The sequence below is a fragment of the Pleuronectes platessa genome, chromosome 2 (genome assembly GCF_947347685.1).
Source record: "Pleuronectes platessa chromosome 2, fPlePla1.1, whole genome shotgun sequence".
In the NCBI taxonomy this organism is placed as follows: domain Eukaryota; kingdom Metazoa; phylum Chordata; class Actinopteri; order Pleuronectiformes; family Pleuronectidae; genus Pleuronectes; species Pleuronectes platessa.
Genome location: NC_070627.1, coordinates 14,764,490 through 14,791,365, shown reverse-complemented (window position 1 = coordinate 14,791,365; position 26,876 = coordinate 14,764,490). Strand labels below are relative to the sequence as shown.

The 26,876-nt window shown below is 42.9% G+C and overlaps 1 protein-coding gene across 1 annotated transcript in view; it reads right to left on the bottom strand.

Moving 5' to 3' along the window:
• Positions 1–1,581: 1,581 nt before the first annotated feature.
• srgap3 (SLIT-ROBO Rho GTPase activating protein 3) overlaps positions 1,582–26,876 on the bottom strand; it is a 59,143-nt gene continuing 33,848 nt past the window's right edge. The window contains exons 5-22 of the mRNA XM_053442054.1: positions 23,953–24,138; positions 22,427–22,555; positions 18,325–18,546; positions 18,066–18,167; positions 17,056–17,253; positions 16,749–16,833; positions 14,667–14,694; positions 13,532–13,634; positions 12,171–12,231; positions 11,513–11,590; positions 11,256–11,390; positions 10,653–10,758; positions 9,539–9,766; positions 9,307–9,380; positions 6,816–6,996; positions 6,434–6,583; positions 5,818–6,133; positions 1,582–5,207 (exon numbers count right to left, since the gene is read on the bottom strand). Of these exons, the coding sequence (XP_053298029.1) occupies positions 4,761–5,207; positions 5,818–6,133; positions 6,434–6,583; positions 6,816–6,996; positions 9,307–9,380; positions 9,539–9,766; positions 10,653–10,758; positions 11,256–11,390; positions 11,513–11,590; positions 12,171–12,231; positions 13,532–13,634; positions 14,667–14,694; positions 16,749–16,833; positions 17,056–17,253; positions 18,066–18,167; positions 18,325–18,546; positions 22,427–22,555; positions 23,953–24,138 (2,829 nt within the window). The 3' untranslated portion in view covers positions 1,582–4,760. The remainder of the gene's footprint in view (positions 5,208–5,817; positions 6,134–6,433; positions 6,584–6,815; positions 6,997–9,306; positions 9,381–9,538; positions 9,767–10,652; positions 10,759–11,255; positions 11,391–11,512; positions 11,591–12,170; positions 12,232–13,531; positions 13,635–14,666; positions 14,695–16,748; positions 16,834–17,055; positions 17,254–18,065; positions 18,168–18,324; positions 18,547–22,426; positions 22,556–23,952; positions 24,139–26,876) is intronic.

Sequence of the window (26,876 nt, the reverse complement as noted above, 5' to 3'; positions counted from 1 at the left end):
CAGTGTATCTCTATATAGGTTATGTTATCCTCAAATGCTCCCTTGAATGTAATGTTTTGACACTGAATTATTTTTAGACAACATGATGCAACTTTGTCAGATCCAGAGTTTATTTTAGGTTTATGGGACAGAGCTATCAGCAAAAAACACACAACCCTATAGAATGCCTGATGCAGTAGATACTTACTTGTTAGGAACTGGTGCATAATTCCCTCTCTAATGAGAACGGTGAACACAGTTGCTTGTTTTGCATGTTTGTGTTGAACTGAAGCTCCTCAGGTGGAACAAATGGGATTTTGTTTATGCTCCGTCAGTTTGAGCTGTTACTGCTGCTGCTGCTACACTCTGACCGATGGACTGAAACGCTCATTTCAAAGTGAGATGTAATTATGTGATTCATGCAGAAGTGTGTGTTCTCTGTGTGGCCATGGCTGCACCACATCAAGTTCAACGCTCAACATGCAAAGCTCATTTTCATCTACTCGTGCTTTCTCTGCTGCAGTTCCTCCATCATGTGGCCACAGGATGAACTACACACTTAGTCTCTGAGTATTGGGGCTGCGTATGGGGCTGAGTATTCCATTTTAATTTTCCATCATGATTTCGTCCTGGGATTTTCATTTTTTTTTTGTCATTTTCAATCAAAGTCAAGAGGTTAGTATTTTTTTTAATCATTTACATCTTGTCCTGTACTTATTTCTGAGCTCAACTATAATCTATTCAAAATTTTTTTTACTTTTAATCTGCTTATATATTAGATTTTTCACCCATTGAAGTCTGTTTATAATAACTTGTGCCTCTTTTGAGTTTTTCTCCATTTAGTCTTTTGTAAATTACTTCTGAATTACGTTGTTGTTAAAAAGTGCCGAACAAACCAATTTGTCTCAAATTGCCTTGTCACATTATGTCTGCAGGCACAATACAATTTATTTTAATTCAGTGGAGATGGCAGCATTTAAAGTTTCTATAGAGAGGTACAGCTGTGTAAAAATACTAATTTACTAATTTACATAAATATTGAATCCTCCGAGGGCACTGGGTATTTTGACAGTGTATATTTTATAAGATGTCATCTGTGTGTTTTGTAGCAGGTAATAGATCTCTGACACATAATGAGTAAATTCCACTGAGTGAAATCACTAAAATTTGTACCAAACTCAAGTATGTGCACTTACGTTTCAGTAATTCTTGATCCAAACGCATCTTTTTCTTTTTGTTGGCAGCTGTGGCCCACGAGGTTGTGAAGCTAGGCCACTTACCAGAAAGTCGGTGGTTTGATCCCCAGTTCCTCCAGTCTGCATTCTGAAGTGTCCTCAGACTGCTGTGCCAACCATGTATGAGTGGTGTGTAATAAGAAGTTTAGCATATGTTTGCATATAGAAGTGTTGTATAAATTGCTGTGAGTGGTCGATAAGACTGGAAAAGTTCTATATAAATGATTATTCCCTTCAGTTGTTCCTTTATTAAAAGCTTTGTTAGTCAAACCACAAAGACAAATAATCTGTCTGTTTCTGAAGAAGTTCACCTTTTGTCAACTCGATTTCAGCCTTCTGAAGAAATAAGCCACTCATCATGTCCAGGTCACAGAGCAATAATGTTTTTATTGGACGCAGGGGGGAGATCAACATCCAGTCAGTGGTATGGTTTACATTACATCACAGGGTTTCAACCAACCAGACACTCATCAACAAACAGAATCACTAGACAAACAGGTAAAGAGAAGGTAAACAGTGGGACAGTGACTCACTCTGACCCCCCCACGACACGACGGGCCTCAGTCTCCTCTCTCTCTGCCATCTTCTTTTTCTTTTTTTTTTTCTCAATATAAACCTGAAGTCTTCCCATGTCCGCAGACCAACAGTGTTACCCAGCATACATTCCAGGAAAGAAAAAAAGGTCTGTGTAACGTCACATGTAGGGGAAACCATGAGCGCACCAAGTGCTTTACATCCTCCACACACATCGAGGATCCACATCAGTCCGGCTGTTGCCAACAATATACACGGCAATGATTTTTTTTTCGTTGGAAGGGAAGGATATCAATGACAAAGAGTTACGGCTCAACCACAGCACAGGCATTTCACAGGGAAAACAAAAAAAAAAGGATTCTGAGATGATTCCACTGAGCATTCCCAGTAGGTGTGAGTGCACAGTAGTTTTTAAAGCTCCTGTTCTCCAGGGGTTCACCCAAACACAACACGAGCAGTTCATGAAAACTGTTGTTGTGTAAAACTCACAAGACGCATATCTTTACACAACACACTCCTTGTGGGGGTTTGAGGAGTTAGAAGCTATACAAAGCAATGATAAAAAACAAAGAGGCAACATCAGTTCATTATCAACATGACAAACTAATAGACGACATTTATTATAGTTAAAAAAAAAGAAAGTATAAAAGTCCAATAAAAACTGATGCTGTGCACAAAAGGCACTCAAATTTCCTGCTCCACTTCCTCCGCTCCTCTATAAATAAAAAAGAAACAGTCTAGTTAAGTACAATGATGTTCATTTCATTCATGAAATCGTGTGCTTTCTTCATATTTAAATAAACATATAGTTTTTTTTATATTCAGAGATTTTCCCAGAGGTGCAAAAAACTGTAACCTGGACAGAAACAAACTGAGCTACGTGGATGAACCAGTCGTTTGTTATATCGGCTCCAGGTCACACGGCTTCATCAAGAGAAGGAACCAGCAGGAGCCAGCAGAGGGCGTGGCTGCGCTGTGTGACTTTAAATACTCTATTGCCTTTTTCTCTCTGTCTGTGATCAAGAATCCTCCCAACCTGGATATTTCTGCCCGAAGCAAATAAAAGCAAATAATACGTTGGACCACAAGCAAATATTTTCAGTTTGCAGCCTGTGCCTCAGCGACACTGCAGCTTGTACTCAGCTCCTGGTTAACATGCTAATATCTAAGATTCCTTTTGCTCAGTCAAGCAGGGTTAGTTCTCCTCCATTACTAAATGAAACTGCTACAAGCGGCTTTATTAATCATTTCCGGCCCTGAGAAATGTTAAGGCCTGTTGCTTTAAAAAAGTCCAATACTAAAATTATTTTGTGCATTTCTCTTCTTTCTTTTTTGTTTTTTTTTACCAAGGCAAGGCACCACATACAGCCTGTGTTTTAACTGCAGCATAATGAGTCAGGCACCACAGCGCAGGGCATGCAGAACAGAGCAGGCTGCCTGGGATGCAGATAACAAGGTCTCTGGACTGGAGCTGTCAGACTGACGAGAGCTACGGTGGAAACAAACACCCAAAATGCTCTTGTTTAGTTTTTCCCTTCCAACAAGACGACAGTCAGAGCGTAACTGCATCTATCAAGGGAGCTAAGGAGAAGGCAGGAAAGAGGGGGGGACAGATTTGATAAGAGAACGTCACAACATGGACTCTCGCTTCCCTCTGAGTGAGCGCTGCATCTTCAGTTTGAAAGAGGGAACTGTGGTTTTTAACGACTCTCACGCAATAACAAAATCGCCCAAATGAGTCTGCAGAAGGGAACGGGTCTAATTTGATCCACTGTGTGAAAAGGGAGGGGGCATTTATTCAACCTTTGTGGTCAGTTTAACAGCAATCAAGTTTCTCTACGGTACAATTACCAAACGCACTCTACACCCACAGCACAAGGTAGATAATTTGAACTATATTTCACACAGACAAAGAATGTGTCTGTAGTTTCCTGGAGATGATAATAAGGTGAATAATGTATTTTTTTTACAAGTGCCATTCACATCGACCCTTTGCCTTTTTTTTTTGTCTTGGCCTGTACAGTTTAACACTTAAAAAAGTACTAGCTCTATATTATGTACAAGTTTACCACATGAAATCCTACATTAGTTGATGCATTAGTTTTCTGCATTTCATAAACAGGACGTAGAAATAAAACATGGACACAGAAACGTCATGTGACATCTTACTTTGTGAAGATTCGGATTAGTAAGGTCCGAGAATTGAGATACTTTTATCTTTAGCAATGAACAGGATGAGAATAACACTGTAAGGCCCTGAAGTATTAGACCCTTTTACACCAAAATAAGGAGGTGTATGCATATATATATTTTTTAAACACAGTTAAATCCACTTGTTTCCAAAACAGGAGCTTCTCTTCCTAATATTTCATTCTTACTACGGCCACATAAAAGAACTCTCCTCTCAGTGATGCACGTCTCCTTGAGTTTCCCTTATATTCTTCAAACCCTGCATGCAGACGTATATAATGTCACTGTGTTGTTGCACATCCACTGAAGTATAGTACAAACAGAAATCATGGCAGATTCAAGTAAGTTTGTATGTACAGACTTAAGGCCTATGGACCTCAGTGATAAATAGACATGGAGTTTTAGCCTGAAGGTGGACACAAACATCCGCTGGACAGTGGTGCTGAGTAGAAACTGATACCAATTTTTACACAAGTATTGCTTCACTTGCATTCAATGTATCTCTGAAACGAGAACACGGCCACAGACTTTCGTTGGGATTGAGGTCAAACTGAAACACCCGATTTCGTATACGCATTTACTGGAGTTAAATCAAGTTTCAAAGAGAGCTGAGCTACACGCCATCACACCTCTGCAGTTTCTTCAACCGCTTCATCACCCTGGTAACATCTTGCAGGCTTGCTTCAGGAGCTTCCTGAATAAATGAATTAAGTCAGGCGGAAAACTGAGAGGGAAATATCTGCATTTCCCATATCAGCACTGACTTCCATGAGCTCCCCTAGTTGGAAAGCTGTACAACCTTCCCACCCGATTCCACCTTCGCTACATGGTACCTGATTTATCCCCAGCGTCCCCGGACAGGTTCATGTTAGAACCAGCAGCTGAATTGTTACTTGGAAACATTTTCTCGGTAGGAGTTACGGCGGGGCTGCCGACTCCCGAAGAGCTGGAGCTGCTCGAGCGGTGCTGCGTCGGGGGAGGGCGCAGCGGTCTCATGGGCGGCGGGCGGAGCTGAGCCCCGGCCAGGCGGGCGGACAGGGACGGTTTGAAGGTGCTCATCATCTCAGAGGTGGAGCTGCTGCTGCGCCGCATGGCCGCGTCCGGATCGCGGATCATGATCGTGTGCAGCGGACTGCCGGGCTCCGAGCTGACCGGGTTCTTCATGGGCTCCAGGGTGTCCAAGACCACGTCAGGGGCCTGTTTCACCGTGTTCTGTCGCTCCAGCTCACGTAGCTCATGCAACGCTGTAGTCATAGTCTTCTCTATGTCCTTGTAGAGAGATGAAGATGAGAACAGTTAAATAACAATAAGGTGAAGTCAAGTTAAAGAGCAAACTGAAGATTTTGTGTGTTAGTGTTTGGAACTAATGGTTGCAGTCAATCGCTGATGAGGCGTAGATATGTAGCTCCAGGCCTCCATGTCCTTGAGATGTTTGTATTGCTCAGCTGCAGTCTGGCCCTGACATTTACTGCAGGTCCCAGCTGCTGTTCTCAGACTGACAGCTCCAGCAGGGGGCCCAGCTCTGTTCTCAGAAACCTCCGCAATCTGCATATATGCTATAAATGGCTGAAACTTTATACAGCGTCTGCCAATGACAACATCAACTCAACAAACAGAAATATATTAACAAATAATACCGAAAGAGGCAAATTATTTTCCTTGATATCACAGTTCTTTTCCCATCTGTTTTTACCTCTAACATTAAACATACCCGACATAATCGTAGAAGTTATTATTATAGATTTATTTCATATCTATACTTCAGGGCACAACATCTGTGCATCTTTATGGTTTGAAGCAGAACATCCCAGTGAATTTAAGATTATGAAAGGCCATGACAAAAATAGTGAAAAGATGTCAAATATGGACAAAACCTTACCTCAGCAAGAGCCTCGGCCTCCAGCGATTTGTGGTCCCCGAGGCTGCTGTGACGAGTGGCCCCTGGTCCTGGTCTCAGCGGGTGGCCCTCAGGATAAGCCTTCCTGTCCGGGTGGTTGATGCTGCCGACGCTGCCAAAGGTTCCGAGGCGCCTCTTTTCTGGGCTCTCCATACGACCCTTGCTTATAGACACCTTGTGGGGGCTGCTGGGGCAGGCTGCAGCTCGCGGTGGAGTGTCAGTCACTCTGGTGGGACTGTGGGTTTCTGCTCCGCTCCGGTGACGCGGGACTGCAGCTCCATCGGACCGTAACCTAACCCTATGTGAGGAGATGAGGTCCTTGTCAAACAGGAAATAACGTCACTGGTACAGACTTAAAAAATTTGTTTTTACCTCCACCCCTAATCTCATTCCTGTCTGTTTGTTTTTAACCAAGATTATGCTAAATGAACTGGAAGGATTTCCATGAAACTTAGTTGAATGATGTGACATGGGCCAGGAGAATGATTACATTATATTTTAGTTTTGATCCGTATCGGGGGGCAGGATTCTTTAGGGGACTGATATTCATGAGTGTGTGTATCTCTTAGTGCTATTCCAGCTGTTAAATGGCATCTACCTCCCCATGACTCCTCCGTAGTTGTAGTCAGGTGATTGTTCACATGGCGATGGGACCTCATTTTTAGATGAGCTCTTATCGTCCAGTAAGGGTCCACTGCTCGCTTCACTATCTGCTTTCTGGCTGAGGTTGTCTGAGAAAGCATCATCACTGAAAGGGAAGAAGAAGACAGTGAACATTCGTGACGTACATTGACACCTACTATGATTTCATTCAATTCTGTGATGTAATACTGAGACTTATTAGAGCTGTAGCACAGTGCGTTTAATACGAGTTAATTCATTTGAGTGTAGTAAGTACTCACTTAAAGGAGATTGCATTAGGATCCAGAAACTCATTGACAACAATAACACCTACTCAACTACATGCTGCTGTTACTCACAGGTCTTGTACGACAATGTACTGATGTGGGATGAGACCATCGACACCATTATGACGACCCTCCCACCAGTCTTCAGAGGCTCTGTGATACAGGAGAAGGGAGGCTCCCTTCTTGAAGGACAGCTCCCTGGGACTGCGGCCCACATAGTCAAACTTGGCAATGGCTTCAATCTGTTCAACCTCTAAAAGACAGAAATAGACAAAAACAATCAGTTAAAAGATGAATTAACTACAACATGGCTGTGGTCGTACTGAAGGCTATAATCGAGTACACAGAGTAATAAAACAGTCACTAATGAAACCTTAAGAGAACATTTGAATGCTATTATTATGATCTCAGACACTATGTTATGTTCAAAAGGTGAAAGTACTTTGTAAATCTCTCTGAAAGCTGAAATACAGACTTAGGGCTGGGCAGTAAAACAATATCAATAATTATATCATAGTAAAATGTTCATCCATAGCAAAACAACTAAGGTTAAATTTGTATCGTGCATTGTGTAATTGATCTACCTCAGATTTGTTAAATGTGTTGTTGTTTATCAAGTGTTGGTCTCATTCTCTGCTCATCAAGAAGAGTTTAAAACCAAAAGATTCACTCTGGAGCAAATATTAAGAAATATTGATGATCCTGATAATCACAATTATCTGGGTAATTATTGATATCAATTTTTTTTTTAATGTTTGACTTGATTTGATTTTTGTCCATATAGTGCAGCCCTACATCTAATTATTTTTATTTGAGCTCAAACAACGATGGAGTGATTGCTACAAGCTTTTCTACGGAAAAATTTAGAATAACTTAAGTCTGATTAATAAAGCAGTTTTTCCTTTGGGAACAAAAAAAGGAAGTTGACTGTATTGAGTAACTAGCAGGAGTCAGTCATGATAACAACAGCATCAAGCAGCTCTCAGCAAGAGAAGTCCCATTCAAAGAGAAACCCTGTCAGTACTCTTTGAAACCACACCTGAGGGTTAAAGAAAAACAGTTCTTGTTTGAGACAAGGAAGTTGAAAAGATCAACTTTGCCTTCAATTATAAAGTAATGAAAAAGAAAAATGTTACCGTCATCAGAGCTTTGGCTGATTCGCTCTTAAATTACCAACATGAACTTGTTATTCTGCCATGAAAGCTGAAACATGGCCAGAGGACACGGAGTGAACCGACTTCAGAAAGTACAGAGCAACACCCGAGTTTATAATGTCACATCAGAGTCTCAGAAGTGAGGCCAGAGAGAGCAGAACCTGCAGCAGGCAATCAGCCTTTGTTCTCTTTTTCCAAGTAAGGCCAAGCAAAGAGGGTCAGGCTCATTACAGACACAGCCGACGGCACAGATGAAGCTGTGAGATAGGTTTACCCCAGTCTGACCCGACAAACTCCTCACTTCATTGTCCCGCCTGTTAACTCTTCAAGGGGCGATATTATTCTAAGTATTACCCGTGTTTTTAGCATTTGTGCCAGGCCCGGTTATCTATTCAAAGCTCAGGGAAGAAGCAGGGAAACACAGCACAAAAGAGAAAGTCCCAGGAGAACCGCTGACTAACGTTGAACAAAGAGAACAGAGGAGGGCGAGAGAGAGAGAGAGAGAGAGAGAGAGAGAGAGAGAGAGAGAGAGGGGGGTATGGATCAAAGAGGGGGTGCATGCCAACACTGTTTACCCAACCCAGCCTTTCAGATCGCACGCTGTTGCAGCAGCAACCTCACTCACATCTCACTCAAAGACGCTTAATAAAAAAGATCTGTCTTGCTGTCAAGGTGTTTTCATCCACAAAAGACGTTTCGTGTTCATTAAAAACTAATTGACAGGACGTGAACTACTTTGATATGCTCAAACGACGAGGCACCAGGATGTATCAGAACATTAAAAGTTGCAATCTTTATAAATAGATCTTCTGTTTAAAAACTCAGAAGGAAAAGTTGCAACGAGTGTGTCTCTATTTGCCGGAGAAAACAACTTCTCCTCCGGTCTCTGATCTTGGCGACAGAGCGACACAGACAAGACCCACAGTTCCCATGGTTACTGACATTACACGTAGTCAATCAGAAAACCATGCTCTGTTTGACATGTGTGAGCTGACATGCTCACTATCTATCCTGCTTGACGTTTAAAGGGGGGGGGGGGCTGGAGCCAATTCCTGTTCGCGTTGGATAAGAGGCAACTGTCCAAACCACTGTACCCTCGTGCCTCTTCAGCAGGTACAGTTTAACGACACATGCTCATTGTTGTTCAGTGTGTAAGCGTCGTTATTTGGGAATTTGAGAAATACAAATAAAAAAAGTGACCCCAGGAGGGCGCTAGAGGTAAAGTCAGGGGATGACAAAGGAGAGGGATTCATCCTTGAGAGAGTCTGAATAACAAAATCCATGACAAATAACTTGATTTGTTGATGGACTAGAGAGGTGGGCGAAGGCCAGCATTGCCGTCAGTGTGGTTAAAAAACCCTTCATAGAAAAATGTAATATATGAAAAATGACTACTGAGATTTACAGACCTTCATCACTGGTGTGTTGTTCGGTTCCATTATCAGCCTCGTCGATAGTCCCTGGTTCGCTGTGAGGGCTGTCACTGCAGGAGAACAGAAGACATGAGAAGGGACTGGATATAGAAAACAGGTAATTGGCTGATGAAAGGTCAAAGGTCAATCTTAATCTCTATATAAGTCAGAGTTGTAAATTAAGTCTCGACATAACTGTCCTGTACCACCCGGTCCAGCCAGTACCTACCAGTACTCCTCCCCCCCGGACATGCACTTCTCATACACCGGACCGTCCAGCTCACGTAGACTGGGAAAGATGAGTTCATTGTGGGTGATGATGGTCTTGATGACCTCGTTCACATGTGCCTGGCAGGCTACAGGATCCTGCCCATCTGGGATGGGCATCAGGGTTGGGCCAAAGCAGATAGCCAGGTTGTATTCATCCATCATGTTCTCGTCACTGTACTGGGAGACACTGAAGAACGGGACAATATGTTTTTAGGTGTATTAAAAGACATGTTATCTGTTTAGTTGGGCTAAGGCTACAATCCTGTGTAGTTTTTAAAACGTTTCAATCCGTTCTATGACGTCTGGAAACCAGCTGCTTTACAATACAGACACGTCTTTACGTATTATCAACAAGCTGAGGCTGAGCAGTCGAGCCACAGCTGGAACAGCTTTAACAATGTAGGGAGGTAAAGGAGAGCAGAGAGTGGAATCTAGGGGACGAAATCAAACTCTTTGTTCTCCAGGTGAACCCAGTAAAATGAGCACTGATAGTGTCCATAGTCAAAAGACAGCTACACTGTGTCAGGGAGGCATGAGTTTTCCGAGAGTGAATATGCTCTAAGACTTTATAGACAGGTAAAGCAATAAATAATGGGATTTGGATCTTTTCTTTCCACCCATTATGTCTGATCAATTTATTCAAAATACATTTATCCTAATAATAAAAATGTATATAACATCTCTGGTGCAGGAGCCGATCTAGGGGCGGAGCCAGGGGGGCCCAGCTGAAATCCTGGCGTGTCAATAGTCTTCTTTTTTTTTTAAATCACATTCTATCGATACTGAATTACATTATGAAGTACACAATGTGCTTGAACAAGGAACAATTTTCAACATATGTTCAGTGATGTGTGGCTTTGCTCAAAGAGCTAACAGAAAACAAGGAACTATTTAAAAGTGCACCTTACTGAATCAGGAGTCCTGCATGGACGTTGGACGTATAATCGGCCCCTCTCTTTAAATCGTGGCCCCCTTTCAGGCCCCCAACTTGAGCCGCCTCAGCTCTGGTTATAATGACCTCATGTTTCTATACTGTTCTTTGTATGACGAGAGCTGCAGCACTCAGAACTCACTGATTGAGAAAAGCAAACAGATATCTCATGACGATGATGATGGTGCGAGGAAGAGTCACAACGATCTGCTGGATGTGGTGCGCTCGCTCGGCTCCGGACTCCAGCTCTGAAACACAGAGGACAGAGGTTAGTTGTCTGTACTTTCAGTATTTGGACACCGGGGCTAAAACAACAGGTCTCCACTAAAATAAGGGAAGGAATCACACTCTAGCACGGATGATGGATCAAATGGAAGCCATGGTGCCGAAGCAAAAATCAGTCGAGACTCTGAAAACTGTCACTTGACACTTTAAAAGATGCCCCTTCCTGATTTTCATTCGACCCCGCCAGCGAGCAGAGACATCAAACTATCACAATCGTTGGGGAAATAATTCTGTGCAGCTGCTCGTTCATTACAAACTGATGTGGCCTACACTCTTCTCTGCCTACTGGCTTTCTGTTAAATATCAGGCAGGTCCAGATTGTTTCCATGTGCTGCACTGTACGCCTTTCTCTTCCAAGTTTCTCCGAATTTGCAAGGTGTGTTTTTCTCTCTTTCTGTTTGACCAGTGCTCTCACGTCGACGGTGATTGCTCCGAATGTTTTCTGTTGTGCGTGACTCACTGATGGTCGAGATGAAGTCCAGGAAGCGCTCCTTTGGGAATATCGGGTTCTCCAGCCCCCGGAAGTACAGCTTCAGCACGCCTGCCGCTGAGTTAATATCGTGCTCATTCTGGTCGTCGACCAAGGGATCCTCACCTGATTCCAGAAAAATAAACGTGCTCTCAGTCTTGCTATTTAATCATATGATTATGACAAGTGTTTTTTTATGTATTTGTGACATGAAAACAATGAATACCAAGCCATCTGTCTTTCCTCACCTCTCTCAAATGAGTTTTTAATATCATTGACCTCCACCTGTGATCCCGGCACACGGAATATGCCCTGCTGCTGCAAGCCTGCAAGAAATACGAGCCAGAACATACAGATTCAGAGTTAGGCTACAGCTGCCATTATCTCCGAACCCCAGTGCCAGGTTCCTGAAAGCCCATTGGAAACACATAACACAGAGCAGGAAATGTAATCTAGTCATAAAGGCAGATGCGTATTTTTCCAGGAGAGGGCCCCTCAGCGAGGCTGCGGCATATGTTTTCAGTTAGAGGGCTCCTAATCAGTTTTCTGGAGTTTCATTAGGTCCAGATCCAGGGGAAGCCTGCAGGCTACGGCAATGAGCTGGAGACAGATGTGAAGGTAGACAGGGAGGAGTTACAGGGGCGGAGGGGCTGGTTGAACTGACTAAACAACGACCAGGACGACTTTCAAAATTCTCCCTGTGTGATCTATTGTTATGAGCTTGTCAAATCAGTGGCAGGCAGCTGAGCTCCGCAGAGACTGAGGTGCAGAGCAGAGAGGTCAGCCTCCATACCAGCGGCTATATGTGGAAATAGATAACCTCGACCTACAGCTGCTGTCACTTCGTATGAGGCTGGAGAGAGTTCATAGTTAGCAGTAGTCACAACAACAGGACGTGAGACTCACCGTATAAATTGATGTATCGTACACAGCTCTCAACAACCAGTGGAATAGGTTGCCCTGAATCCTGAAATTAAAATAATGTGGAGAAATAAAAAAGTGAAGACGAAACAAATTGTAGAAAAAAAGTTGCACAGAGCTACGAGTTTAAATTATATTCAGTATTGGATGTTTCTTTTATACTGCGATTAATTTCCTCCGCCAAGGAGGTTATTTTACTTTTAACCCCTGTACTTATGTTTGTTTTTAAGAAAGGTTATGCAAAAAGTACAGGACGGATTACCAGGGAACTTGGTGGAAGGATGTGGTATGGCTCGGGGAAGAACCAAGGGAATTTTGGTGTAGATCCAGATCAGGGGGCAGCAGGATATTTCTTTAAATATTTTTTTTCACATTTGGGGAAGTGATAAGTGCCCTATTTACTACAGTCTGATTGAATTTAAGGGGACAGCAGGGCCTTGGCGGAGGTATGTGCTCCACTGAGTGTGATTCTAGTTATACAATGTGAAATGGAACATACAGTTTTGCCTTTGGAATATGTCTGAATAACAAATCTCACGTTGTACCAAAATACACATGAGAGAAGCTGTCTAATACTTCATTCTACTACAAAAATATCTTTCTATACAAATCTCACAGGGAGCATAAACAAGAGAAAACAATAACATATATGCAACTGTTATTGACAACCTAAAGCTATAGATACAGAATATCTATATCCTATATGATGGAATACAGATAGAAAAGTAGCAGCGTGCAAGTGAAGCTGAAGCAGTGATTAGTAAATTACTACTATTAGTTCAACTGTGTTAATTCGCCGTGTGTCCTGACCTACATACTCTAACGACAGAGGTACCTGAATACGGGTACGAGCATTCCTTCTTCCTCTGGGTCAGAAAGCAGCAAAGCACAGAGATGCAGAGGAAGAGAGGGCAGAGAGGCACAGAGTTAGAGAAGCTCAGATGACAAAGGACACCTCTGGAGGTTAGAGAAAACCGAGCACAGGGGCTGGTTACAGGAAAAGCTACAGCGATGCAATATAGGATCGGGTGCGTTGAGGGACAAAGCAGGCCCTCTGCTGTCTCCTGCCTCACAGTCATCTTAAAACTGACTGGATTTAGAAATTATTCTGAGAGGGAAGTGAAGAGACAACCGACTGCTGCTCTGTCTGTCAGCACCAGCAGAACCGCAGCAGGGAGGAGAATGATTAGAGGTTAAACAGAAGCGTTATATCATGATCAAGGGCAGCTGGAAAAGGGCGGAACAAAAGGCCAAAATTAGGAAGAGAACGAGAGCAAAGGCTCCGGCTGCCTTCCCCTGCTGCTCCGCAGGGGCCCGGGCATTAATACACCAGCATCAGAGGGTACCTTGATGAAGGTCTCCATATTGCCGTTAAACAGCTTATGGTTATACTGAGAGCGTGGCCTAGGCTTCCGCATTTTCTGTGGTTTAGGGGGAAGGGTGGGGGGCCTGAAAAAAACAAAACACCATTCTGTGAATCTGTGGAACCAAAAGTCCACACCTTCTAAAGCAGGTGTGAAAAACATTCAATAAAGACAGCAGTGAACTTATCTTCAGTCTGAGTAATGAAATGGAAAAAGTCCAATCTTAATTTAAAAGTTGAGGAAAAACCCCAAGTAAGACATTTCATTAAAAAGGTCCTTTATCAGTCATCTCTTTGATTTCAGTGGTTTGAGCTTAGGAGACTCCAGGTCTTGATCTTCAATAAAATCATTTTCTTGACTTATTAAAAACCAAACAAAGATTAATGAAAATTAAAAACACAAATGAAATCCATCCCACCATATTTCATGTTGTTCAGTATAAGCACATGCACCTTATATAAAAAGTAATACAAGGGATGTAAATAAATTAATATAATACTAATTAGGTCTTCTATAAATACTATAGGATGATTTTGGGTAATCTGGGACATTGGTTAAAGTGAGACACCAAAACTTCAGTCTGTTTATTTCCTGTTCCAACTAAATCTACAGGACTTTTACTATAGGTTAGCATGGACATCAGGTGACCGAAATCACATGACTTAATAGGGGTGATGTCATCCCCCTTTGGAATTACATGACAAGATCAATGACATAAGATTCTGACCAGATAATGAACTAACTGGAATACTGGAAATCCTTTGTCAATGAGGCCATGATCTCAATATGATTTAAAGGAAATGTGGTATTTTGAAGGACAACAAATATTTGCAAAGCACTGCTAGTTTGTACCTTGTTTATTGAATTATATAGTTTTTTTAATACGTAACATAGAAATGCCATTTATTAGACACAAGTGATAACTGTAAAGCCATGCAATGTATTTCAAAATAAAATACCTATATGACAATGAAGTCATTATAATATTCATAATAATTATAATTATTAATTTATTGTTTTTTTCTTCTGGTGAGCTTTTGTCTTTTGACTTTAAAAGTAAAATTAATTATTAATTATTAATCTGAGAATAATGGAATAGGCAGATGCTTTATCTTACCGTGTAGTCCCACACTCGGCCCGTTCCCCTATGGAAAACAAACAAAACACAACAGGGGACATGTTACATCTTTATGGTTCACATTATACAGACTCCAGTGTCCAGCATCAGTCAGGGGTTTGATGAGAGACAACATGAGCATTGGGGGAAGAGATGAATGGAGCCATGCTTACACCATTCATTGGACAAAGCTATTGAGGAGTCTGGGCTGAAGCCTCAGGGGACCAAAAGGATCCCCTGGGGGTAACAGGCCTCTTCTCAGAGCCAAAGAAAAGGGGCTGGCGGCTGCAGTGTGTGTATGTTAGTGAGAGAGGGGTCCATCAGTGTTGACACTGAGCAATGTCTATGCTGGCTCACTGAGCCTATTGTTGTGGTTCTCCAACAACTCACACGCATGGTATGGGCATGTGCACTGAGCCTTTCTAAGACAGACGCATTCTGCTAAGTCACCAACTCTTATTGAGTAAACAAGGATAAATGTAAGTTAATTTTTTAAAAATAGAATAAATATAGTAAAAGGTGTAAATTGAAACATGACCCTGTGCTTCCCCATGAGCTGAGAGGAAGACGTGTCTTTGTCCAGCAGCGTCTGGATTATCAACTGGATGGGAGTCAATGTACAGACAAAAACAACAATGGCACTAAAGCATTCCAACATGATTTCTTTCCTCCACCTGACAATGGACAGAAAGAGCAAAGGCTAACCCATCCCTCGACGCATCATCCTGGCAGATGGGGCAAGGTCTCCGGTGCATTCATGTGAAGAAACAACAGCACGTTTCCCAGACATCAGTCCTCTGAGCGATCGCCCCGTCTACCTCTGACCAACCAACCTCAAAATTACACCAACTTCCTCAAGCATGAGCAAAGAAAAAGTCTATGTCACTTTCCCCCTAATTGCATGTGTGCCACAGTCCCTGAATGACAGTGGAGAGAACAAATCAAGTTCATTGAACAGGGGAATTGGTCTTAATCTGAGAAACAAGGGCTGGCAGATTTCCCCAAACGATCTTGTCTTTTGCCAAAGCTTTGACATTATGTTTTTTTATTAATACATGCCGCAAGATGTAAACACCATGTGGCACTCGCCAGTCTCATCTTGTTCCCTCTGTCACGCTCGCCCACGACCACACACGACCACGCACGTACGCTAACACAAACGCACTATTTTGGATGTGAAGCTGTGAGCTAATGAGCACGACTCGGTCCTGATTGATCACCTGAATAAATAAACACAGGCGGTACCTGGAGACGCCATATGCCGCGTTCGTACGCTCTCTCAGCTGCACCACGGTGGACAAACACACGGATCTGTCCAGAGATTGATATGAACTATAAAGGGAGTGTTTATGAGCGTCTCGGCATGTAGTGGCAGCACAGAGGGAACGACCAGGATGATTTCATATCCTGAAAGACGCGATGAAGCAAAATCTAGTAGTATATAGGACTTGAGTGGATGAATTAATCGAAGGTGTGAAATCTGGGAATATGCATGAGGGCTGAAAGGCCTCAGCTGTCAGCGCCTGGTGCCCTTTTTCTATTAGGCAAACCCCTGATGCAAGAGCAGCTGCAGAAATGGGGCTCGGGCCCGGTCCTGCTGATTGATTGGGCGTAAACTGTTCACGGCTGAGGTGACAAGGGGACCCCTGGGGAAGGGAGGGGTTGAAGGGAGTCTCTCCTCTTAAAGCCTGAAAATGAAAACCTTCCCTGCGGCCACATCATATATAGAGGCTAATCAGATAATGCTTTGACCAGCAGAGATAAGGAGAAAAGGGGGAAAATGGATACCTCAAAGAAGATAGGGTCTGTTTTTGGTGCGATAGTTTTCAATTTGAATATCAACTCTTGTTTTCTCTGTCCTTCGTGCCTTCCTAAAAGCTCGTCTTTGTAGCCTCCTATACCCCATCCCCTGCTTCTTCTTAGATAAGACCTGCACCACTGTATGGCCCTGAAGGCAGTGCTTTTATAAAGCTATGTCAGGATTCTGTGGGTCGTAATTACAGGATGAAACACGGGGTCACACGCACACCATTAAGGGACGATAGAGTTATCGGAGACAGATGAAGAGAAAAGGCTCCTTACCTTCACCCAGTGTCTGCTTCAGTAAGTCATGCTTGGCCTGCAGCTTAATGATGAGGTTACTGCCATTCAGGAACTCCTTGAATTTCTACACAGGCAGACGGATGAAGGCATTATGAGGAGAGTGAGAAGCAGCAGTAATCCAGTGGAACACCAGCCCAGTCAAAGAATCCTGCTCAAATCAGCATATATCCAATCGCTTCTGCTTTTGATTTTGTTTTTCTATTTTTCAGAGCATGTGGAAACGATGACGGATGCTTTGATTCTTTCTGGCAGCCAGTTCTTTCTAGATAAAGAAGATCAGACTCACCGAAAAGTAGAACATTTCAGTCTCATGCTGGTTCGACCTCCTCTTGGCGATGTTCATCTTGCTCATGTAGGACTCAGACGCCACGGACTTGATGGATTCAGTGGAGCGGCTGTGTTGGAAGGCGTCCGACACGTCAAAGTCCTCCACCGTCAGCATGTCCTGCATCGTCTGCATGGTAGCATCCAAGGTCTTCCTCACCTGCACAGATTGGGGGGGAAGAAAGGACAGAAGATGACGAATGACGCATCGTACCACTTTTCCCTTTTTTTTTTCACGAGAGTCGCGTCTTTATTTTTCCGAGGCGACTGACGACATTTTGAAGGACAATAGTGAGTGATTTACAGCCCTAGAATATTAACATTAATATCGTAGGCAAACTTAGCCCGAAACGATAGATGGCCTTGGACTGTACTGTGACACCAAACAGCACCAGAACATAAGTCCATACAAACCCGCGGGTCAGGCATACATCAGAGAAAGAGCTGAACGTGAAGACAGTTTGACAAAGATGGAAACTACACGTGGAATAACTGAATGAGGCTGTTTGTTTAGTGGTGAGATTGATAAAGCTCATTTCCACTAATGGCATGGCTCGTCCATTACACTCTAGAGAACGAGACGTGGGGAGACAGGGAAGACGCAGAGCCATTGGCACAGGCACGTCTAACAGACCCTCGGTTATTATCACCTCCATTTGCACCTTTGTGTCTGTGGCTCCTGATGAGAAAACCCTTTCTTCTTCATAAAATAGACAATTTCAAATATGATTTCATTGAAAACACGACTTCAGAACTGTGAGAATCTAAATATATTCATCGCTCCCCAAGAGCAAAGGTCATCGGAGAGTAATTGCGGTGAGAACAGATGGTGATGTGGCCCTCCCCTTGGCTCTGGAGAAAATGAGACAGGGCTTTCTCTTTGTTTTGGGGGGTGGGAGTCGGGTGAAGGTGAGGGGGGGCTGGTGGCGCAGGACAGAAACAGGAGCCAACAGACTCATTAAAAATCCTCACCTCCTCATTCTCAATCTTCAGCGTGGATAAGCGAGACTGCAGTTGGTGGTAGCGCATCAGGAGTTCAGTCTGGACAGGCTGCTGGGCACTCACCTGGCACACCTGAGGAGAAGGAGGAGGAGGAGGAGGAGGAGGAGGAGGAGGAGAACACGTGAGGAAGATACAACATAGATCCATGTGAAACTTGAAAAGCAACTTTCTGGAAATAACCAAAAAAAATCACACAATTAAATCTGTAATGAGATCTGTGACACCTCACCTCATCTCCCATGTGCGGCAGGTATTCAAAGCGCATCGGGGGACAGAACACCTGGTTATGCATATCCATGATCTTGTGCTTGTCACTGCGAGAGTCCAGGTTCTCCACTGCATTCTCAATGATGTCCAGTCCCTCGTGACGGGAGGTCTCCAAGTTGTACTCGGCGGATAAATATGTCCTGAAGGTGCGGGCCAAGCTGGCGTGGTAGCCGAGGTCACAGCACTGTAGGGATAAAAACATTTTAAACAACTAAGGAAAAAAAGACTTTGTAAACGTGGAGATGGGGTTAGAATGGAAAGGAAATCGTCAAATTATATTTTATTTGTTAAGAGTAATTTAACAGCGAGTTGAAAAATATTGTCACCGTTGCTAGATGTGTTGGATGTGGTCAGACCTTTGCTATTACACCTACTACACAGAGGCTGATCTAGGATTTTTCTAAATCAGGGGCCATAAAGGGGCCACAATGAAAAGAAAAGGACCAATTATATGTCCAATTCTCATGCACAATTCCTGATTCAGTAAGTTGCACATCATGTCATTCCTTTCTCACTGTTGTTAGCTCGAAAGCTTTGATCAAAGCCACACGTCATTGACTATATTTTGAAAATGCCCCTTGGTCCCGCCCCTGCATCTGCCCCTCCTGCAGTCAAATAACAGTGAGGTCACAGTGTCCTGACCACACCCTCGAGTACAGCAGCTTCTCAAGGTGGGCGGTTAAACCACCAGAGGTCCGATATTCAGCAGGTGTTAAATTGCTGTATAAATTACATTTAATTTAAATAAATTGGACGGGAAAGTGTGTGAAAGTGCCAATTTGAGTTGTAAAGTTAGTTTGAGCCCCGTCTCTCATGTTCAGACCCATCTTATGGACTAAATCCCAAATTAGCTCCTGCTACAGGTTACCTTTAAAAATAGAAGTAGAGTTCAGAGAATTACAGGAGCTAGCACAGTGGGACACCAGGGATAATTACAGAGCCTTATCACACCGAGTTGTATGAAGTAACCTAATTAAGAAGAGGATGGTGGTGAGGAGGTTTTAGAGGGAGGCTTGAGGCAACTGACAGCTCTGTGAATCACTAAGTAAATGCTACTTAGCGCTCTTTAGCACCGGGGAAGTAGACTCTCTACTTTGGTGCACGAGGCTGATTGCACCACTCAGTCAAAGGGGCTCAGCAGACTAAGGACTAAAGGGAGTAAGTTAGTCTATTTTTAAACAAACAGGCTGAACTACATGACAAATCATATCCACATCTGCAGCGGCAGCAGCCTACAGGAGCAGACGATGGGAGAAATAAGGGATTAATCTAAATGATTCTGACCACTTTGCCTTGAAAAGTCATACATACTGCATTTACATTATAATATGCAATTGTTAGCAATATATTATATAAGGATTTAACTTAATTTGTCATAATTTCATGTATATATTAGCTCCATTATTCGTTTATGTCAATTTAAGTACTCAACTTTTTCATACAGTCAGTTTAATATGATCTAATGCTGACTGATAGTATCTCAATGGATGTAACATGTGCATAATTAAGATTTACAAAAGTCTTGCTATACACTTCTTTCCTGCTGTACTATTTTTAGCTCCACGAAGGTACATTATCCTATGTTGCATTTACAGGCGGACAGCACTGAGCAATGTCTCACAATACAGCATTCATCATTTCGAGGCATTGTTGTTGTTGAGTAAACTTGGCAAATTTGGTTAAGTTATTTCATTTTAATCCTTAACTGCTCCTGAACAGTTTTATCTCAGTGATGCTGTCTGACAAAGCTGACTTCTTCCTGCATGGACGTCCACTGTGGTGAGTTGTGACTCTGAAGTGACAGACAAATCGTTTGTCTTCCTCTTTCGCACAGTCAAACTAGCCAGGCTCATGATCTCATTCCCTGTAGCTCAGCAGGATTTGAGATGACATGGGTTTTTCAATGGGTCAATCACAGCTGCCAAGCAAAGAGGCAGGGAGAGCCATGAATCAGTGTCTAGGCTCATGTTCGGCTACCACCAACATGTCACCGGCCACACTGCACATAGCGGGAGACAGGTTCCGCCACAATCTATATAAAGTAATACACTATACACTGTATTAACTGGGATCACTTAAAATCAAAAGGAATGATAATCATTATAGAAATGTCATTGAAATCATCTCTTCATCATGCCTGACCTGGAAAATGTGCAATATGACTGTGGCTAATGTAGCAGCGTGAGGTGGTCTGGCCTCAAGGAAAAAATGTGACAGCCATGGTCATTAGCACAGAGAGCAGGACGGAGAGACCGGCAGACTGAAGGGCTGACAGGTTAAAACATTAACTGAATAAGAAAGTAGGTCTTAATAGGGAACAAGCCAACCTGGACCTTCACTTATCACCAATCAATTAAAAAGTTAAATGATTCCCAGAACGCATTAGGACATTAAAACTGCGACTAAAGCTTGTTTACCCTCATCAGTTATTCTGCTTGATTATCTTAAGAGTCCAATTTAGTTCAATCATAGACTGTATATAAAGATGGACGACATGACTGATCGCTTAAAGTGAAGCCTATGTGTCTTGATCGCCCCTCTGCGGCTGGCTACAATGTAGGTTATAGAGCCCTCATCCTCCGTGTTAGTGGATTGGACCAATCTAAAACGTCGACATATGCATCATGTACATTTTTCTCAGAGATGGTTTCTGTTATTTTAGGTAGTTCTTGTCATACTAATGTTTGTCCAAGTGTTTTTGATAGCTTCGGTTCTAATAAGTTATTTGATGCTATGAAAAGGGTGAAAGCGTCATGATTGACAGCTGAGACTGACTTAGGATTGGTTGAGCACAAGTATTGATGGAATATCGGAACTGTGGCCCCCTCCCCGGATCATTACAGTGCAGACTCTAGCTACGATTGACATCATCAGCACAAGAAGTCAGCGTTCGTATTCAGGATAAAATGGATAATTTGGCTTCATTTTTGGAGGACACAGCGTCCGTCTTTATAAACAGTCTATGGTTGAACTATATTTGACTCTTAATTCAAACAATAACCCATTGATAAAAGAAACAATTCACTATTTGGATCAGCTAATGGATTAATTTAATAATCATTTCAGATTTTAAATACATTAGTACTGACACCCAAAGCATTCATTAGCTGTGTGTACTGTGTAATCGTGGAACTGGAACAAATTGACAATAATAATGTGGAATGGGAGTGAATTAAGAAGAGGGAGCTGTTTGTGTACACGTCTACAGTAAAACGAACTGATCCAGATTACAGCTTCCCATTGATATTGTGTAAAATGGTCCACAAAGCCTTCTTCATCTTAATCTCCATGTGTTTGTCTGCAGGGCGACTGGGAGCAGGTCGCCTGGGACTGAGAGCTCGGTGCCAAACCACGTTCATGCCTGAATAAACTGAACCTCTGCTTCACCGGCTGACTTTGACCGACTTCCAACCATTAGTGGTTTGCTAAACAAAGTCCTCCTTTAAACGCTACTTCTCATTTAGAGAGTATATGTAAAGGTTGCATTCCCCTACAATTCAGCACATATAAATGAGGAAATATTCTTGCTTCGACCTATAATAAAACTGCTTAAGTCACTGTAAGAGAGGGCTGCTTCCTCTACTCTGATCCACGAAAGGAGAGACCACATGAGGACAGATAACACACAATAGAGAATGTGCCAGTGTGTGTCTGTGTGAGTGCGTCCTGCGTGATGCTTTTTCAGCGAGAAGCAGAAAATCACAGGGACACGCTGGGTTTGTCACAGCCGAGCTCCCAAAGGCAACATCAACAAAAACAAATGAGCGGAATCACCGCAGCACAGACCTACAGAGCATCGCTAAAGTAATTTTCACATCAACAGTCAGTCATTAGCATGTCGGTGATACGTTTGTTAGGCAGAAATTAATACACAGGAAAAAAATGATGGTAAATACATTTAGCGGGGCCAACAGAGCAGCTTGGAGACAAACAGCTAACAGGCTGAGAGAGAATGACACACAGGAACAGATGGTGAGAGAAGCGACAGTGCTGCAGAGTCAAGTCAACACCAGAAATCCCAGCAGAGAGGTGTCAATAAACACATGTGCCTCGCGCATACTTACATCAATCATATCGGAGACGTCATGGATGTAATACTTCGCCACAACTGCATTTGTCGCTGCCAGGTTCAACAAATAGTCATTCCGGGCTTTTGTGCATTTCAGCTTATTCTCGGAGTACTTGGCTTGCCTCTGGGGAGGAGAGAAGAGACAAGGTAGATGAAGGAGGGGGGGAAAACACATCATCGGTGCAGGAAGATAAAGCAATATGGGGAGGATTTAAGTGTGAGCTCAGGCAGTGGCAGCTTTGGGCCCAACAGACAGGTAGAGATGTTGGGGAAAGTTGGGAGGAACCGGCTCTGGAGAGTCTTACTCTGGATGAACAGTGGCACAGTTAAGCCTGTGTTTATTATCCTGTCTCTCAACACAGGCACCAGAGGCTACAGGATGTGGATACTGACACAGGAGCACGCAAACAGACCCTGGTTTATGTGGGTTGTGTAGTCTTACTAATGTGTTAGTATTCAGAGGAGTGCATACCACCGTCAAGGCCCAGCAGTTTCCTTAAATTGAAATCCCTCATAGATATCAGCTCTCTTGATTGACAGATTTTTTTCTTCTAGATCCATTCTAGAAAAATTCGCAAAATTGCTTAAAAACTTTGTCTTTTTTTAAAGCCTTGAAATGTCAAGGAAAGGGGGAAAAATGAATTCCTTAATCCGCTCTCTGATTCGGATCTGCCAAAAATGAATGTGTTCTTCCCAGACCCATATTTTCATCCTTCCACCAGGTTGCATGATAATCTGTTTTGTGCGACCCTGCTAACTAACAATGGTGACTTTTTAAACTGTATTGACAAAGCCACTTTATAACAACACATTTCCACTGTTTCGAATACAACGAATAATTTTAAAACAGAGACTTTAACCCATTATTTAAATTGTGCATTTTTACATTTCACTATAGGCAGACACTTTACTTCCAATTTCACAAAGCTATTATGATGCGAATTTCAGCGGTGTGGTATGTTAGGAGAAAGGAGATTAACTTTCTTTGCTGTCTCTTCCTCCTCCAACCTGTTTGCAGGCATACTGATGAGACAAAGCCTCAGAGGAGGAAACAGGGAAAGAGAAGAATATTCGCTGCCATGCTGTGATATAAATAATGTTCGGGTTCCAAGCCGAGCCGCGTCTCCGAGGATACGAGCCTGCCGCCCTGACAGCCTTTTGATTTCCTGCACCTGAGAGATAATGGTGGGTTTCATTTGCATGAAAAAACTCCAGAAGGAGATCCAGAATAAAAAATGCATGGGTGTATTTAAAGTACGACGTGCTCGGAGACCACCAGTGACTTTACACAAACTGAAAATCTGCATAAGATGGAAGGAGAGCTGGGTTATTGACAGGGAGTGCTGCAGTGTGCTCCTGACAATACATGGCTGTCTATCCACTGTATCCCTCTTTTTCAATGAAGCCAAACAGTTGATGATGAGTCTTAACCTCATCTTCCAGGTTCAAGAGGCAGATTGAAGCTGTAGAGTCAAACTGTGTATGAAGGCACCACATTTCTCTCATCTCCATCCTGCTCACCTTCTCTTTCATCTTCTCAATCTTCCTGACGGTGCTGCGTCTCGGCTGGCGGTCCTCGTGACGCAGGAGGTTCACGTTGAGATCTCCCGACTTGCTGAACTGCTTCTCCTCCTGCTTCTCTGCGTCCTTCAGCTTACTCTCTGCACTGATGCTCTCGGTGTGATACATGTGGTATGTCTTCATCACCTGCAGGGGAAGCACGACAGAGATTCATCAGGCTGATCGGCCACTGGGCTGATTGTCAGCACACTTCATCATGTGGGTGACTACAGGCTGAAGATTTAAAGAAGCTTCACAGTTGCTGTAAAGCTGTGTAGGACAAAGTGTGAAATCAGAGGATCCATCTATATCTACATCAACAGTAAAGAGAAATACAAACGCAGCACTTGCATAGTGAGTCACATTGAAACGGAGGGAGATCAATTCTTCATATGAGATAAGAGCTGAGGCCATTAGTAGATTTATTTCTTAGACAAAATCAGCAAAATATGTTGATACACTAATGAATTCATAATTTCAGATATATTTCAAGAATGCCAAGTATTCTCCTATGGTCAGTTTTTAGCTTCACAAATGGGAAAATAATCAATTTTGGACTCTTGGTCAGATAAACAGGGAAACCTAGACACCACCATTGGCTCCATCGGCCCCATCAGAAAAGAGTTAATGGGCATTTTTCACCGTTTGTATACATTCAACAATTAAGAGACAAAATCATCCACAGATTATTTGATTTAGAAAATAACAGTTATCTGTAGTCCCATATAAAACTATGATATCATGAATAGACCTGATGCAAAAGGGATGTCTGGGCCCTTTGGAAGAAAGGCATCATTAGTATTTTTATCAGGAGCCGGCAGGTCATAAATATGTAGGGGTGCTCACCAGTGGGAATCGTAAAAAGACACGTAAACAAGCCCTGACTCAGAGGTGGATATCACGTCTCCCGCAAACCAAGCATGTTTGAAAGGCAGATAGACTTGAGAGGAGGCATATATCTTTTTTCTTATTTTAATATTGTTGTATTGATGCTTATTAAGCGTCTTTTGGGGCCAAGCTTGACTGAACAATCCACATACACACTGGCCTTTATCCTCATTCCCAAAACAACTCATACCGCTGCACACTGACCTCTGAGATATGAGCAACAATCTTTCCTGGACTTGAATGTGCACTCTCTCCAGAGAAAGTCTGGTTTGATTTAGTCTTTTTCATAGGGGCCTGTTGGATCAATTTGGGCCGTCAATACAGTGGGAGCACAGATGTCGCTGCATGTGGAATATTTATAGTGGAACGAGGGGTCCAGGGTTGTGTGTGGTTTGGTCTTGGCTGTCAAATCTTCAACTCGCCCCTCAATTCCCACGTCGCTGTGGCTTCTCTGCCTCCGAAATCATTTCTCAGAGTAACTTCTCACCCCCCCCTCGGTGGCCTGCTGGTTTTCAGATGTTCTCTGTGGCGGAGTGACAGCAGTGTTTTCTGTGTGCCCTGCAGTAACATCTCCACTTTGATCACTTCATTTGACGATTGGGTTTTTGACACAGACCCCCCCCCCGCCTTCCCACTCCAACGCGGTGATGACAAGACCGTAGTGACAGAAATCCCCTGTAATACCAGACATGAGCCTCCTGCATCTTTCTTAACTGGTGCCAGATGCTCATATGGTCTCTGCTTAAAGCTCCTTCCTCGGCCTCGTAAAGCAACGTCCAGATGTGAGCTGCGTCTTCAAACGTCAAACCAGCGTTCAGGACTTTCTACAAACACCTCAGGATGTTAGGCAGTCGATGTAAACAGCTGTTTATTTGTTTCCCGTGATAAAGTAAGTAATGCTCACTTAAGCAGCAGGGTTCCTTTTATGACTACGAGAGCTACTCGTCAAAAATCACATTTGCCACCGGGTCACTCACATCTGTAATTCCCCACGGACCTCAAACTTTAGTGAGTGTATTCTTTTCTAAGAGGCCCTGTTTACTCCCGGCTCTGTGCTGGGATAAATAGCTCTCCTCTCCAGGCAGTGCAGGAACAACCGGGACAGCAGTGTGACACAAAAGCTCGAAGGCAAACACCTGAGAGGTCAATAGAATGATAAAAGACACAAGTTTATTTTCAGAGGGACAAAGCTGATGTCAGGGTGGGCACTCCACGAAGAGAGAAACTAGGCTGACACTGGGCGTTCGTTCAAAGGGTTTCTTTTAAAACATCCTGTGACACCGTGAGATAGATTTCTCTTTCTCTCTTTCTCTCTTTTTCCTTCTTTGAACCATCTGACGACAGGAGCTGCAGCTCAGGGCCCACAGTAACATGCAGGAACACTGAGCTTCATCATGTGTCTACAGGAGGGGGGTGTATCGTTCAGTCCTCTGACGACAGCCCCGGGCTATTTAACTCCTGAGCAGAGTCTCTATGATGGTGGGAAAAAAGAAAATCAACCCATGGAGAGAATAGCTTGAGATTCTCATAGTGATTTTCAATTCCATAATGAATTCAAGGACAGAAGTAGATATTCATTATGAATCTAAATATTATAAAGGCTACGTGATTGGGACCTCTGCCATTCCTCCTCTCCATCACTTTAAATGATTCTCTCTGATCTCTGGTAAAGATCCTCTGCAGGGATATCATAGAAAACTGGGGACTAATAAATAAATAAATATATATATATGTATATTTATATAGAGTGCTTTGGCAAGGGAATAAAAACATGAAAAAAGACAATTTACCAAAGATAACAAAACAGCCAAACAATAACAGAATCTTTTCTACATCCCTAGATCGTGTCTGTGCATAATTAATTAATGCTGAGATTATTGCTACATGAGTAGAAGTTAAGACATATTGTTGTTTCTTTGCATGTACAACATTAGTACACAAAATGAATGAATCAATGAAAGCCACACCGGTACCGCCCTTGTCTGAGAGTCTCAGAA